The sequence below is a fragment of the Elephantulus edwardii genome, unplaced genomic scaffold, assembly GCF_000299155.1.
Source record: "Elephantulus edwardii isolate Elephantulus edwardi_28Jun2011 unplaced genomic scaffold, EleEdw1.0 scaffold00093, whole genome shotgun sequence".
NCBI lineage: Eukaryota > Metazoa > Chordata > Mammalia > Macroscelidea > Macroscelididae > Elephantulus > Elephantulus edwardii.
This window is the reverse complement of record NW_006399843.1, coordinates 7,493,761-7,510,681: the sequence shown is the minus strand read 5'-3', so window position 1 is coordinate 7,510,681 and position 16,921 is coordinate 7,493,761. Positions and strand designations below refer to the sequence as shown.

Genomic DNA, 16,921 nt, shown 5'->3' with positions numbered 1-16,921 from the left:
TCAATTAAGAAAAACCCATTGGCTCCTTATTGACTTTAGTTAAGAAAATAAAATGGGGAAACGTATTAAAATATGTCTGGACTGCTTAGTATGCTCTCATTTAAGCTTATGACAATCAGAATGGGAGAATTTAAATTCTTACAATTAAGCTTTGCTTTGGAGCAGATTGGGTTTTCTGGGTTATTATGTTCTGCCTTTTTTAATGTACACCCACCTCACACACTCACCCCCCAAATGCAGTCTTGCAGTGAATCTGTGCATTGTAAAGCAGGAGCACCACGGATCAATTGGGGAAGAAAAAGTATTTAAGGTTGTGAATTTAATTTTGTTCTAGGATTTTCATTTTCATTTATGGCACCCGTTGTGTTTGAGACCACGGACTAATTTATGGATTAGTTTTAAACCCCCAGTCTGTCACACTCAATGAACAATTCTAAGTTGGAGAGAAGCCATATGAAAGGATTAGAATGTGCCACAGTGGAGCTTACACATGACTGTTTCAACTAAATATTGCCCAGCTGCCTCTCTTGCAGTAATATGATTTCCCCCCCTCTTCCCTACTTGGTTAAATGGCTAGTGTCTCTAATCTCACTCATTGTCAGAGCTTTGTCATTTTGTAAATATCTCATATTGCAACACAAAATATATACATAAGGCTTAATTCATTCAAGGTAGCACCCTCGTAAACTTCGGATATGGCTGAGAGACTGAGAAGTCAATATGCAATGAAATGTGTACCCTTCCAGTAGCACTGCAGCGCCCTTCCACGGGTACCTTCTTTGATTATGCTCGTAAAACAGCTAGATAGGAACTATTAAGACTGTGCACACTTACTGGGTTTGCAAGAACATGGGATAGTTTTTTCTGTTGACCGTAGAAAATAAATGGACAATAAATTTGTCCTCATTGTAATTAAAATTGAAATAGAGACAATAGCTCAGGGAGGCCTTTTTAATTTCATGACCTACCACCACTGTGAAGCTCAACTCAACTTTTTTGCGACCTATTTTTCTCCTCGGCCTGGCTTAGAGATTATTTTTGAAAGGCAGCAGCAAAATGAGCTTGAAACAAGCCTTTGTTAGGGCAATTAAACACTCATTTTTCTATCTAATTACAGCATTTATAACTTATATTGGAGATTTCCTTAGTTGCCTTTTACTTCTACACTTAGAGTATTATCAAACAATATGGGTGACCCCACAAGTTGATTCCCAGGGGTGGGCTTGTAAATGTATCCAGTCTTATGATTAAGACACTAATAAATCCAGCTTCACAGAGCCGCACTCACTTCGGAGCCGGGGTGTCTCGGGTTTCTGCATGAAGTCATAATGCAATTAGGAAGGAGAATTAGAGTCTGCCATAGTGCTCTCCTGTGGAGAACAAGAAGTCACTTCTGAAGAATTCTTTTGTTTTAATTCTTCACTTGAAATAGCCTCTGTTCAGACACCGTACCAGGCTCTTAGAGGGATGGAATTTGTGACTCCTCAGATACAACCTCGGTCTGGTTCTAAACTCTGTAGCCAGCCTGTGTCTGCACAGCCTTCTACTCCTTTGCCGATTCTGGGGTGGCCCCTGCCAGCTGCAGTCACTGTGTGCCATTTGACTTGAACGTGTGTTTGCTTTTAACTGTTTTAGAACATGTTTCCCCTTCTCAACATCCCTTCTCCTTCCCCTTTTGGGTTCAATTGATGGATTTCACATCCCAGGATGGGGAAGCCAGCTGCACTGTGAATTTTTCTGCATTTACTTTCCGGTACCCCTATAAGAGCTGATATCTAGCTTCACTTGATTTAAGTTCACTATAAAACTGACCTAACATTGTATTGTAGGAAGACAGTAAATTAAGGTTGAATAATGCTAAAGAAACTACTTTTGAGGATGATAATCCTTAGATTTTATTTTTTTAAGTCCTTCTTCCTTTCTTTTCTTTTACATTGATTATTTACCTGGTGAAAACAAAGCATATTAAAAGAGCTACTATAAAAGTAATGAGCCAACGTGTTTTACTGCTTTCTTTTTTTAAGTTTTGGGAAGGAGCCCATATCTGTCCCTGAAGTGTATGAACATGCATATAATGTTCTGTCCAGGTGTGCATTTGATCTCACCCCCCTCCACCCCAATTTAAAGTACCTCAAACAAATGCTGAACGTGGCTGTTTCAACTAAGGAGACATGTCATCCGTGTCATGCAAATCTGGGTATAGAGTGTTTCAACTGTACAATTTTCTGTATTGTTTTTGCTGCGATTTTATGCACTCAGACTTGACTTGTAAGTATTGTGTTCTTATGCAGTATATATTCTGTTTTTTTTATTTTTCTTTCCTTCATCAATTTTTCAGAAACTCGACTGTAAGTTATACTAAGCTACAGTCACCCCACAAGGCTTCTGGTTAATTCTGGCCCCTTAGAAGTGCTCTAATTTAAATGGCGTAGGGTCCTCAGAAAAGCATGCCAACTGAGAGGGACACCAGTGTGAATTCACATACCATGTTTATGAAACAGAGGCACTGGGCTCATTTTATTTCATTGTACAGGAAGTTATATTTGGCATTCCAGTGCATTTAAACATTGCCTGTGTCAAGTGTGAAAAGGATCCTTTGGCAATCCTAATACTCGTGACAAGAATTACTAACTAAATAACTGCGTTATTCATTTATTTGTAAGGAGCAGGTAACTACTTAAATGTTCGACCAGGCTCCTACATTAGCTTATGATGAGAAAGCACGATCTCAGATCATTTCATTTCTGGCCCGAAGGTGACCAGGGAAAGGAAACCTATTTGAGAGGCAAAGAACTGAAAATGAAGGCATTGCCAGATGGGTTGATGCTGGAATGAAGTTGGCCAGAAAAGTGATGTTAAAATGACTATGGAAAAATAATGTCATCGGGCATTTTGCTAGATTCTTATCCCACTTCCCCTCTAGCCAAAAAAAAAAAAAAAAAAAAAAGAGAGAGAGATAATTCCTTGACTTGCTGGCCTGAGCCCCTGGAGGAATTTCCTATGAAGACGAGCCAGTCCAGCAGGCCTGGTTTGCAAGGCTGGCAGAAGAAGGAGAAAACTTGAATAGCATCAAAAATAAACGAAGAGAGAGGCAGACCACATTTTCTTCCACAACAACTGCATCTAGTTATGGGGGGAAACCCCTGCAGTGTGTCCTATTGCAACCCTGGAAGGCATGACTCCTAGCAACTCAAAACGGTGAATAGGATGCTGAATTGGGAGCAGAAGGATCATTAACACTCTGGGAATGCCACATGATTCTAAGTGGCCTTCAAGAATGCCACATGATTTTTTTTTTTCAAGTGGCACTCAGCACACTTGAGTGTTGTCCTGAAGGGCTTCTGCTCTTCAATTAAGAGCTGTAGTGAAGAATGGATTACTGTTTGTGTGTGCATGTATGTGTGTCCAGAAACTAATCTGTGAAAACCTGTAACATGTTCTTTTCATGAACTCCCAGTTGGCTGAACTTTTCCCAGCCAAATGCTATTGAAATCATGCACCGGAAGGAATTACCTGAAGCCTTATCCTCTTCGTGTAGGCGTCTGAGCATGCACGTTAAGAGTCCTCCAAGAGTGATGGCTTAGTGGTGCCTCCCTGGCAGTTAGGAAGCCCTAGTGCCCTGTGGGTTGGGTTCAGACAAAGGCAATGTTCGAATGTATGAATCCATTGTTTAAGCAGCCTTCCGACTGAGCTTTTTCTGTCGCAATTTGTGAGCCTTGATGCGTTAAGAGCCATCTAGCAGTCACTGAGTTTGCACTGGTGTTTCTCATCACTTTGCATGGCCCCCCGACTATTGACGAGCAAATATATGTGTCCTGGCAAGATGCCCCAGAACCAGAGAATTTACTGTTTTCCTCATTGGCTCGCAGCTTTGAGCTCAAGGCATGTCTTAAAACAGTGCAACTCACTTCAAATGCTTTTTGCTTTTCATTTATTATTGCTTGTCACGCGATGTTCTTTGAAAGCTTGCTCATATATTATCTGTTCCATTTTTTTCCATTTTCCCTTTTTTTGCATGCCGTTCCTCCTGTTTCTTCCCTTCCTCCAATACTCTGTTCCCGTCTGTAGACACAACGGCGACGACAGAACCAGCAGTTCACGGTTGGTATCACATTACTGTTTATCTACTTTCTCAGCGCTGCTGAGAGGCAAGGCAAGCCTGGGAAAAAGAGAAATGCAGTCTTCAAGGGAAATCATGTTTCAAGTAGACTGATCTCATAAATATACTGTCATTTTTAAGGCTTGGAAGAGTGTAGAGTCTTGTCATTTCTGTTGTGAATTCAGTAGCTAATTATTACCAGGACCAGACCTTCTCCCCTCTGGCTGCAATGGTGTGAATTCGGATTGCACCTGGCCTTTCTGGTTGACAGAACTCCACCCAGTGTTGAAATACATGTGACCTCTAAGAGCTAATATTTACCTAAAATCGTAGGATCAGAATTAAGTGTCCACCTGCTCTCTTCATTTATAGGCTACAGTGCCAGGTACATTTTAAAAAGGAGTCATTCATTGAGAGTTACCATTTGTTATAGACATTATAAATGACAGTTGAGCTTGCTGGCTAACCCAGGAAGGAAGGCTCCTGTATAAATTCATGAAGTAGTGTTGATGAAGATCAGTCCTCCTCTTTAGAAAAGGCAAGACTTTAATTATATTTCTAATTGCATTTGCACACACTCCCCCCGGCACACACAAACACACACTCCCTTTGCCTTTTTGCTCCTAATCACTGTGTGTTCATAGAAATTTATGCTAACATTTGGCAGGAAACATCTCCAAACCAAGAAAGATAACCATATGCAAGTGTTAACAGCATTAGCTGAGACTTAAAAGAATCATTTGTATGTGGGTGTCTTGTGGGCAAAATACTTAAAAAAGCTGGTTAAAACTTTAACCAAACGACAGAAACAGCGTGAGCAGACCTCAGGAAGGGCATGAGAAAGACGTGTGTCATTCTCCCTTTCTAGGTTGACTTTCTGGATTGGAATAAGTCTATTACCTTTTCTCCATCACTTCAGTCAGAAAACTAGGATCTTGTTTCATAGGCCTGTTACTTCACAACTAAGCTAGAATCTAACCCTGGAGATCTTATGCTTAGAGAAAGACACATTAGTTTAAAACTCTATTATTTAAATGATAAGAGGTGATCACTCAACCCTGTATTGTTAATTCAACTTCCCAAGAAGGGTCTCTTATGGATGAACACTTTAGAAGTTACTGGTTGGAAATCTCTAAACACACCTGGCTTCTATAAGCTGGCTTTGAAAGTTAGACCCTGATGCTTGGCTTTAAAAAACCCATATTTGGACTTGCCAATGAGAAATTTTGAGAACACAAAGCAACTAAAAAATAGAACAATTATTTCTCTCCCAACCCATTCTGATCTCCTTTTCCACCTTTGCTATCATTAGCTGAAAGGAGTGAGAAATGTACCTAAAATAAGTTAAAGGGCCAGGTACACAGACAATCATGAGAAATCAATTAGGCATAAAACTCCCACTTTCTAAGGCAATCCTCCATGGTGCTTGCTACATCTTGGGGACTGCACTCCATTAAGCTTATTTATTTGTAGATTTCATCATTAATTGAGCACTTCCTGACTTTTATTGATTATTTTCAGAGCCTTAAGGTTATTTGAATGTAGTTCAAGAGAATTTGCTCTATTCTTTTTTAAGGTACCTGAAGTTCTGAGCTTCCTGTAAAGTCTAATATAAGATACTTGAATTATGTGAGCTCTTTAAAGAAATGTTAATCATTCATTTCCTAAAACTCCAGAGATCTGTTTTGCAAGTCCTTTCAGGAAAATGCATGTACTTCTGTTACTCTAGTGGATGTAGTCCTTAAAAGTTGAAGGGGTATTCGAAATGTATGCCATCTGAAAAAAATGAGACATAGACTTAGGAGTTATGCCTAACTTGTTGATTGCCTTCAAGTTGAGCACAACTCATAGTGACCTTATGAACAAAAGGCCTGAAGCCTTTCTATAACTGTCGACATTTATCAAAGTTCATAGAGTTTCCAAAGGCATTTTGTTTAGGAATTGGATGGCACTCCTCCTTCCAAACTTTTTGATACTTTTTTTTTTTTCAGTCAGAGCTTTGTCTCTGTATAAAGGGAGTATGACTTCTTTTTTTGTGATATAATGAAAAAGCACTTGGCATAGAATCTCACAAGCATTCTTGTATCGGGAAACAGAAATGCTATGTGGTGTGAAGCATCCACTCTCACTGTCTTAGTAAATTGGGGACAATATGAGTCCCCAGGTGGGCTTCACTGGCTAGCAGTGCCTGAGAAGGCTGATCCTAAGTGATTGACATGTCACTTAGATAAATACATATATTTCCTATGCATCCCCAAATATATATACATAGACACCACACTGTAAACTAGACTACTTAATGACAGGGAGTAGAGGGTAGAGGTTGATTCTGGTATAATAAATTTATAAATACATTCTCTTCAGAATTCTCACCCTGTCTCCCAAAGGGGTCCTATGCCACCATTTGAAACAGCTTCTCTCTAGCCTACAGCAAAATGCTTTAATGAAAGCCGGAGTAATATCTAGAATTTGACTTGACAGGGGGTGAAAAGTCTTCCAGGTCAATTGTCAGGATAGAAAAGGTAATAGAATATGGTGGAAATTACCAAGCAGGGGGCTGAATTTCCAAAGAGATGAAGATAATCCAATACATTTTCCTGGAGAGAATTCTAGCCCAGGCCCCAACTTCTCCAGCTCAGCAACCACAGAGATTCATTTGAGAATACTCTTGATATGTCAGCCCTGAGGATCCGAACCTAGGGAATTGATAACTTCACAACTCAAATGACAAGACATTAGGCTGACCAGTTGACCATGTTATTGGTCTTAGAATTTTTCACATTGGGGTTTCCTTCCATACTGTCCTTTTCTTTAAAAAATAAAAGAAAAGGATTTTAAAATGTCTGTAAAGCTTTCCCTTTGAAGACTCATTAAAATATTTTATTCAAGCTTGTGTTGCTAGAGTATGTATGAAGTTTACCAGTTGTTGATGTATGTTGACCATTTGTTCTTACCAATATCTGATTGGAATACGCATGTGTTGAAAGGTTGGAAGTGCATGGGCATGATTCAAAAATCAAATGGATTTTCTCCAAAAAGAAACCAAACCACAAGCCACAATACGTTTTAAAGGATCTAATCAAAAGTAAAGCTAAATGTGAGTGTCAGAGTGGGATTTTTAGATCAGGGTGACACAAGTGACCTCCTGTAACTAAGGTTCTTGAGCATTTGTGTTTTTTGGAGCTCATCCTCAAAGGCTTGAACAGGAAGAATCCTGTGTTGTGTGTGCATGTTGAGCAATGTGAAAACCACTGCCAAATCCTGGTGCCACACAGCCTAAAACTGACGGCAGAAATGCATGAGTGGCAGCAAGCACGGATGGTGTAGTCGCTGCTATGGTTATTGATGTGTGGGTGCGTGCGGTGGTGTCTGTTGACATGTGGGCGCTTCTCTGTAAGTGTCTTGTGCCTTGTCTTTTTTTTTCTGCTTCTCTGACCTGTGTGTCCCCTCCCTCCCCCACCTCCCCCATGTGAGGGCTTGGGGGACAGCATGCCCATGGTCTGGAATAGTGCTTGTGCTTCTGCTGCACTGCAGTCAGCTGGCTTCCTTGGGGTCTGAGGGTTCTCCCCCCGACCGCCCCATCTCACCCTCTCTTCCTCTCTCTTTCTCAACCTTGCTGTTTTATTATTTTTTTTAACTCTACTGAACCCTTGGCCTCTCACCTCTTGATACGTTAGAGGCTAATGATCTCATAAATTTTTATAGCCAAATCAGTTTGAAGTTTTTGTTGGTTTGGTTTTTGTTCTTTTTTTATTTAATACATAATTGTGGTGGGACTCAAACTGGCATCCCCACTCAAGAGCACCTTTTCCTTTTTGGTTTCACCGTGTTTGGGCCTGTCCTAAGTTCATACCCGATTTGGACCACTGCCCTTGGGTAACCACTTTCCCCCACCCTCTTTTCTAAATCATGGAAGCCATGATAGAATTCTAGACGTGCAGGAGATTTCCTTGTCTTTATATTCAATCGCGGGGGGAAATTCTTAAGCCCATTTTATAAAGAGAAAGAGCCAGCAGTGCGCATTATTACAACCGCTATGTCTGTCCACCTTCTGTGTATGTACCTCTCTGCACATCTCTCTGTATAAGTCCATAACAATGGCATTCAAAGGCTGTCATGCAGTCAAGGGACTCTGCAGACATCGTGTGTTCTACCCCAGAACAAAGCGAAAGAGGTTTATGAATGGCTGCAGGACCTGAAGATTGTGTTTCAGCCTTGATATGCAGTTTGGAAACAATGTGCGACTGTTTAACGGTGTGAACCGAATTTCTGCTAATGGGAAGAAGGGGAAAACTCTCTACAAAAGCTGACAAAGCAGGAAGAACAGGATGACTGAGCTTTTAGATTAAAACAACCGGGGGCGTCTGAACTCTGGCTGGTGATGGAAGTAACAGTTTCCATAATATGGCCAAGTGATCAGATGGGTGCTGCTTAGGTAAGAGAGAGACCAACTCCTATTTGCTTTCCATGATGGGTATGATATTAGAACCAATGGGCTACATTTTTTTTTCCTCCTAGAGGTTTTACTTGATGACTCTTTTCTGAAATTTCTTTGAAAAAATAACTTTATGAAGTGGGTCCACCAGCATTTAAATTTTTACTTGACCTTAAATTTACTTACGTATCTCCAGAGGTTCTCACTGTTTTTACAATTTTTTTTTTGAAGCCTTCTTTGTCCTGGCTTAAAACTGCCACATCACATCACTTCCGGGAAGTCCACAATACACATTGAAAAGAAAGCATAACAACTGTTGGATGCACTCTGTCAGAAGGCTGTGTGCATGTTACAGCAGACTGTAGCACCACAAAGACATGAGATGCACGTCTCAGCAAAGGACACAATCACAGCACATGTATTAAATGATCAGGCTTGCACCTTAGGGTTTTATTAATTGTTTTAAAAATCCCCTATGAGGGAAAAGTAAACTTTCATTTGTTTAACAAAGTTTAAAGACATTTGTTAAATACACTTTAATTAGAAGCGAAAAGAAAGGGCTTTAATGGATGGTATGAAAGTTTAAAGGGAAAAATCAAGATGTACTTTCCCTCCTAATTGCTAAATTGTGGTGTTCCCTTTAGAAGACTATCTTCCCTTTCACAAAATGCATCTTTGTCTTTTCTCTTTGAGAAAATGATAGAGCAATGGTGATTTACTTTTTTTTTAAGATAAAAGAGAAAGTACCCATGCAAAAGCCACTTCCGGAGGTAAATTTTGCTCATCCTCACCTGTGCTTCATCCTAATTACATTTACTCGGAATTTATCAGGCTCCGGCAGAGCACTCTGGATTCATAAAGTACAATGGCCGTGCGAAAGCAAATTTAATGCCACTAATGTAGATGACTTCCCACTTTAGAACATAATCCAAGCTGTAGATTCCAGACGATTTGGTATATTTTAAAGTTTATGCCATTAAGAATGACAGTTTCCTCTTTAATGAAGTGTGTATCAACTGTCTGTTGCTTTTTTTTTAAATGGGAAACTTTGCATATCAATGATATTTCATAAACATATTTGTGTTTATTTTTTTAAAAAAGTAGCTTGCTAATGCCCTCCCCAAGGAAACAGCCCTTCAGCCTCACAGCTGCCTACTTGAAACATCCTTGTTTAGTACGGTTCACTGAGTGCCAGGCAGGAATATAGAATCCTTTGATACTCATTGGGCCACGCAGAAGTGAGGGATTAGCCTTCTGAGAACTGCAAATTCATAATTAACTACAGAGAAGTGCTTTATGTTACCCATTTATAACAATTATTCAAATAATTGTATTCATCAGTCTTTATACAATGGATAAAGCCAATTGGAAGTCAGAACTCTTTAAACCAATCAGACCTCAGGGCAAATGGGTACCACCCTTACTCAATTGCCTCGATAATTTATTGCTTCACTTGCCATTTTCACTTTAGATACATAAATTTATAGTTGTGAAACATTTGTGGGCTTTAAATTCTTTCATTTTTTAATTGGCACCTACCCTTAAATACTAACATCCAAGGGTAGTGATGGAAAGTTGTCTGGTTCAAGAGTTGATTAAAATCCTTCGTTCACTGAGGTAACCCTAGCTATCAATACTGGTGTCTTTATAAAACAACTCACAAAATCCAGATTCTTTGTGACCCTTCTTACAAAATCATTTAGTTAAATTGTATTTTTCTTTTTAAAAAAAATCAGATACTATGCATGATCTGCTTTGTTTGCAGAGCATTTATTTTGGTTGCTTTTATGCTCTGGTAGGTAGTTCACTAAGTATTAGGACAAAATCATTCATTCAGCAAATACTAAGGACATGATTTATAGCTTGACTATAGGAAAAGGGGGGAAATGAAAAAAGAAACAAAACATGTAATTTAAAGACTGGACCATTTCATAGGTCCACACAGTTATCTACGGAAGTGGCAAGTACCTTTAGAGAAGTCTAGACAATAGTTGTTCAGATCAGAGGGCCCGGGCAATCAGGCAGGGCTTTGAGCAGAATGGGGAACTCCTTGGCTGTTGAACATTTGTGTTGTTTAATAAACTTCATTGAAAGATTGATGTGCAAATAAAAAAGGAGGAGAAGGAAGCTGTCTACTAGCTGAGCTTCCCCTCTTTTATGTTCTTCCCTTTTCATCCCTTTAATTCAATTTGGAGGTCGCTGGGAACCATCACAGCCGGCCAGCATCGAAGAGGATGTGTGTAAACGAAATGCAGGCACCCACTTGATTATCTCCTGCCCTAACTGCTTTTTCAGCTTTGAGGGTTTTCTTTTTTCTCAGGATACCATTGATTTATGAAATTCTCTTTTTTTAAAAAAAAATCGTTTTGCGCATCAGATTTTCTGATGAAGGCATAACCTGCAATCTGCAGCTAACAGATGCTGTACCATTTTGAAATATGTGATCCCAGATCATCATAAATTGATAATGAGCTGTCTTTGTCAGTATTGGCAAAGGATTTCAATTTATAGTAAAATACAAAATAGAACTTACATACATCAGTATGTAACATGTAAATACATTTGTATTAAAGAGATATATCCGAGCATTGATAACTAACAAACAAGCTTGATTTAGGTTTTTTTCTTTTATGCATGCTGTTATGAATGACTGACTTTAAACATTCACCTTCATGTTTCATGTGCTTTGAACAGTAGAGACTGAGGACTCTTTCTGCCTCAAATGTATATCAATAATGAAACTAAATGATTGGAGAAATGAGAAATATATGTGTGGATTAATACATCCCAGATATGAAAAAAAAAATTTAAAAAGAGCTAGCAAGAGATTTGGCTCTTTTTTTTTTTCCCAAGAAATTCATCCTCAGTTCTTAAGTGTTTTGTTTATGTCCCTCGAGGAATGGAAAGAAAAACGATTTGTTTTTACTTGTAAGGCCTTACTCAGTTGCCCAATTCCGCTGAAGAACTGGACAGTGAGGATCTCGCAGGTAAGGGCTAGTCTTTAGGTAAGGCACTGCAGTGTCCAACCTGTGGGCGCGCTGTCCACATCCCACCAAACAGCCATTTGGTTCACTAAGCAATCAAGTAGCAAATGTGGATTTCGAAACAAAAGAAAAGCAAATTTTGTGCTAATGCTCTTTTTCTTCCTCCCCACCCACCCACCTCTCTTCCCTGTGGTTGTGATATTTATTTTCAATTGCAGATGATGCTATCCATGTTGGGGAGGGCAAATTACATTTGGGGTTGGAATAAGCCACTTTGTGTTGAGTGGCTTAAAATAACTTAACGTCCTAAACAGATGATGATTGGGAGAGGAATATTGTTGCATTACAAAGCAATTAAACGATGTTGGATTATGTGACTAAGATCTTTTTTTTAAAAAAAAAAAAGGAAAACACACAGCCCACCTCATATTGGCATCTACTTCTGTGGAATAGGCTAGAAAAGTCGTGTCGGAGTTATCTTAGAAGTCAAGAGTTAGGGGGGCCAGGGAGGAAGGGGGGCAATTGTTTTGTCACACACCGTGATGTAAACTAATTATCCACCTCAGACCTTTTTCACAGCACACTGAGCTCTTGCAAAAGTAGGTTTCATGCTTGATTCCAGGATTTAGGTGTTACTAATCCAGAATAAGAAGCATATCCTAAAAAGGAGGGAGGGCAGAGATTTAAAGTGGTCAGAGCTAAACAATTATGTGAGCTCCCATAATGCCATGGGACGTCACTGCCAACCAGCTACAGCTTCATGAGTCACTCATTCAGTCATTTGCTAGTAAAACTGGAGGGAAACCCCCTTCCTCATTATTGTAATGGAGAAGCTAAAACATAGAACTGCAGGTGCTCACTTAGCCTGTTAGAAAGGAGACTCCTGCACATAGCAGCCTCTTCTTTAAAAGTTTTTCCCTACAGCTCCCTTGAAGAATTGACTGCCAGGTTTAGGCCTTAACTCTAGGTCTTACTCGGTGAGTAAATATGATATTACTGCTTAGTCTTTCAAAAAAATTTTTTAAACTTTCTTTTGCATGCTTTCTTCCATGCTACAGTCAAACGATCTCTGGTGGCAGAGGGGTTAAATGCTTTCCTGCTAATTAAATGGTCATTGGTTGGAAACCACCAGCCAAGGGAAGAAAGACCTGGTAACCTATTTCCATAAAGAGCACATTAAGAAAGCTCTGTGGGACAGTTATGCCCTGTCCTCTAGGGTCCCTATGAGTCAGAATCAACTCAGCGGCAAACAACAATAAATAATGTGTGCTTCTGTCAAACCTGAAAAGGAGCGCCTTTTCATTTCTGTTATGTCCTGTGTCCCAAGCTCAGCTTCCTAGACTCAATGCCACCAAGTTGGTTGCAACTCCTAGCAGTTCTGTCTTGGAGCACAGGAGGTTCAGTCTTTCTTCAAGGATTCTTCTGGTGGGTTCATGTCCACTCATCATGAATGACATTTGTCATTCAAACGTCAGCTGCTGACATTTCATTACACGCTACGGCACCAGGGCTCCATGCGTTTAGCTTAGCCATTGGATTTTGCACTGAATGGGAGCTCCAGCACGCTGAGTGTTCTGTTCACTGCTGTACACCCAGAGCCTGTCACTTAGTAAGGACTCAGCAGATGGTTGCTGGATGAATAAACAAATTCCCAATCTGAAGAGTTTAGATTAATAAATACAACCCGAGCTCAATGTCGTGGAGTTAGACCCACCCTTAGCTGACCATCCATTGGGTTTTCAGGGCCGTAAATCACGTGAGAGGAGAGTGCTCCTTTTCCTCTCGAGGAGCAGCTGGATTCAAACTGCCATAGAGCTCTTTGGATTAGCATCACAACTCCCTAGGCCACCAGAGCTTCTCAATAAAAGAGAGCTACTCATAAGTAAATGCATAAATAAAAGGCAAAGTAGTGTCTAATAAATAGACAGTAGCTTGAAGGAAGCCAGCCCATCACTGGGATTTGTGGTGTATGTACAGAAGTTAGGAAAAAAGAGCCCAGTTTTATCTTAAAATGAAAGTATTTCCTCCTGCTTACACTGTAATGCTGGCAGTGAGCAATCTCAGTTTGTATTCCTGTTTGCAGATGAGCTCAGTCCTGATCCAGACCCTAAATGAAACAACTTTGACACTATGGCCATGACAATTGATCTTTTCAAGAGTTACTAAGAGCAGGCCAGGTTCTCCTGGGCTGGGCTGCGTCCTGCCCCCTCTTAGTTTATTAGCCAGAAGAAGGTCATTGAGAAATACAAAAAGTACAGTGTGACTAAATCAGCTCTTCTGCTTCTATCATCCATTAGGGAGCATCTTTGCTGCAGTTCTATCAATCACCTCCAAGTCAGGAGCAATAAACCAACAACTGTTTGTGTTCATAACAATTCTTTTAAATTAATAATTAGGTCGTCCCCCACCCCACCCCCATGCCCCCCAGGAACATGGCAGTCGCAGTCATGTGTTGCTGACGAGCTAAGTCATGTAGAACACTGATGAACTACCCGGCTGGGGCTGGGCTGCCTTTGCATCTGTTTGATGAACTAATCAAAAACTGATTAGCACCTTTGTTCAAAGGGGATGCTGATTAATCAATTACTATTGATTGTGAGCTTGGCTTCACCCCGCAGCAAAGAGACATCTGAAGGGGAGGAGGGGGAAAGAAAAAAAAATACACCAGCCAATAAAAATTGAGCAGCTGTCATAGTGTTTAAATTTATTAAAACAAAATACATTATTTTTTATGAAGCTGTCTTGAAATGGGTCACTGAAGGGGAGCATATTGATTGAGAAAGGATGAACTTCTCAAATTTCTGTAGCCTAGAGACTGAATTCAATTATAATATAAGACAAACAGGTTAACACCAGCCTTAAACGGTCCATCAATAAATTAGAGTAGGTGTTGCACATTTAATGCTAAACTGTGGTAATGAATAATATTACCATCCATTCTCTGCTACATCTGGGCAGAAATTTCACCCTCTCCATATTATGGATAAATGTTATATGAAGAGTTGCCTTCGAAATAATGATGATAGATTCTCTGCTCACCTCCTTTTCCTCTTCCTTCCCGCATTTATTGGTGCTGCCCCACTTAATGACATTTTCATAAGCAACATATGGTGCTTCATCTTCACCCAGCAAAGCAAGTTGCCCAGCTTATCCTCCTCCTTAATCTGCATTAAAATACATGTTAGTGTGTAGTTCAGTGAGGTAATTATTGGCAGACCTAGGGAGCTGATCCAGTTCTGCTTAAAACCCTTTCATTTCCTTTTGGGATGCTAACTTTATTGACGATGGATCCACAAGAGTGTTGAATTGTTTTATCAATTACATCTGCTGTTTCCTGGTGACAGCTGGTGGTTCTTGCCACCCATGTGGAATAGAATAGTTTTAAACATATTCATCTTTCTATTTTATTTTAAAACTTAAGGAAAAAAAGTCTCCAGCTGCCTGGCTCCCTTCAGCAATGGAAGGGCCCTGGGGGACAGTTTAGTGGAGTGCTGCGGTAAATAAACAGGCAGCCCGAGAAGGGCCCTCCAGTGCAATCAAAGAAGCCCGTTCCTCTTCTGCTTTTGAAGCAGAGGAACTGACAAATTCCAGAGCTGTCACAGGGCCCCCAAACATGTTTTCACCTCTTACCCTACAAACCAGAAAGTCATCTGGAGAATCCCTACATTTTTTTCACAATTCACAGACAACTATAGATGGAGGCACATTCTAATTGACATCGATGCTGCTGTTCTCATTAGGTGCAGTTGAGTCGGCTCTGACTAATAGCAAAACCAAACGCTGCATTGTCCTGTTGCACCCCTACAATCTTCCCGTGCTAAGCCCAGGTCACTGTCAGCCCTCTCCTTTTACAACCCTCTACTTTTCCAAGGACTGGCCCCTCCTTTCATCATGCCTAGTGTATGAGACCAAGTCTCGGGAATTGGTTATCTTGAATGGTGGTGTTGATGGAGAATATTAAATATACCAAAAGTGGCATTGATAGCCGTTGTTGCTATTAGATGCCATCAGGTCACCTCTAGCTCATAACAACACTGTGTACACAGATAGTTTGCCTAACCGCACACCACCCTCTCAATCTCTGCTATGTTTAAGCCCATTCTGGTTCCTGTGTCAATTCAGCTGGTTGAGAGTCTTCCTCTCCTCTGCTTACCCTCTCCACCTTGCCAAGCACGATGTCCTCTTTCAGGGACTGGCCCCTTCTTACAAGATGTCCAAGATGTGTGAAATGAAGTCTTAAAATCTCCACCACTGAAGCCTATCTGCATTCTCCCAAAAGAAACGTTAGCTCACACTTTAAATTTAAATCACAGAAGCACTTCTGGGGCATTATTAGGGAGGAGATTGCTTCTCTCTCTCCCAGCAGACCACTGGTGGCTTTGAACTGCCTGAGAAGTGCCCTTGGGATAGCAGGCTATGTTGCCTGACCTCTTAGATGGTGATGAGGATAATGACTTCAAAATGCAAACAAACCAAACACCCCCAAAACTTGGGCTTTGCTCTTTGCCCCCTAAACCTAAAGTATAATATTTAGGCTATGTTTATATAGTGCTGCACAGATGCAGGAGTATTGATGATCTCATTTGGTCTTTATTCATCCAACAAAGGTGAGCTCCTTCTAGCTCCCAGGCTCTGGGCTGGATGCAAGGGCTACAGCAGTGAAGCAAGGCCAGCCAGGAACTGAGCCTCTGTGCCAAGACCCCCTCCTCTCATAGAGTTATACTCTGATGAGAGTGATGGGTTCGAAACGCAAGGCCCTTTCAAACAGTGATGATAACATCTATAAATAAAGTCACAATCCCAGAGGCGCACAGTTCGAATCCACCAGATGCTCTGCCGAGGAAGGAGGGACAATCTCCTCCTGTATCAGTCAGATCTGATTTGACGGTACACGCACACACACAAATAATAAAATAAAATAAAATAAAAGTCAAATTGGCGAGAGTGTTAGTGAATGGATGAGACTCACTGGAAGCAGGGGCCGGGAGTTGCCTGAGAAAAGCTCTTGAGACGGCCTTTGGCACAGGAAGACCTGAATGTGGAGAAAGCCAGCCGTGGGGAGGTTGTCATGAAAACCCTCTGGTTTTCAAATCCGGAAATGTGCTCAAGAGATGACCTGACTTATTCAGGAGTTACAGGAAGACGCAGTTCTAGAAAGACTTGCTACAGGAAATAGGGGACTGTGGCTTAGACCCATCTTCCTTCATGGGTGATAGCCATCATTCCCTGGGCTGATCTTTCACATAATCCAACATGTGACTATTTCCCTTTCTGGGGAGGAAGGAGACCATCAAACCGAAACTTCTCCAAGTGGGAAAAAAGAGGCAGGTTACAATGCAAAGTGAGAATTCTAGTTCTACAGGTTGGACACTGCTTTGGGGTGACTTCACCATGTTCATTAAT

At 40.7% G+C, this 16,921-nt stretch overlaps 1 protein-coding gene across 7 annotated transcripts in view; it reads left to right on the top strand.

The window, feature by feature from the left end:
- CADM1 (cell adhesion molecule 1) overlaps positions 1 to 16,921 on the top strand; it is a 433,197-nt gene that overhangs the window by 398,185 nt on the left and 18,091 nt on the right. For 2 of the 7 annotated variants that reach the window (XM_006890802.1, XM_006890800.1), the window contains 2 exons: positions 4,069 to 4,101; positions 11,468 to 11,521. The exons of 3 other annotated variants lie outside the window; for them this stretch is intronic. In XM_006890802.1, the coding sequence (XP_006890864.1) occupies positions 4,069 to 4,101; positions 11,468 to 11,521 (87 nt within the window). The remainder of the gene's footprint in view (positions 1 to 4,068; positions 4,102 to 11,467; positions 11,522 to 16,921) is intronic. 2 more of the 7 variants (XM_006890801.1, XM_006890804.1) reach the window with 1 other exon arrangement.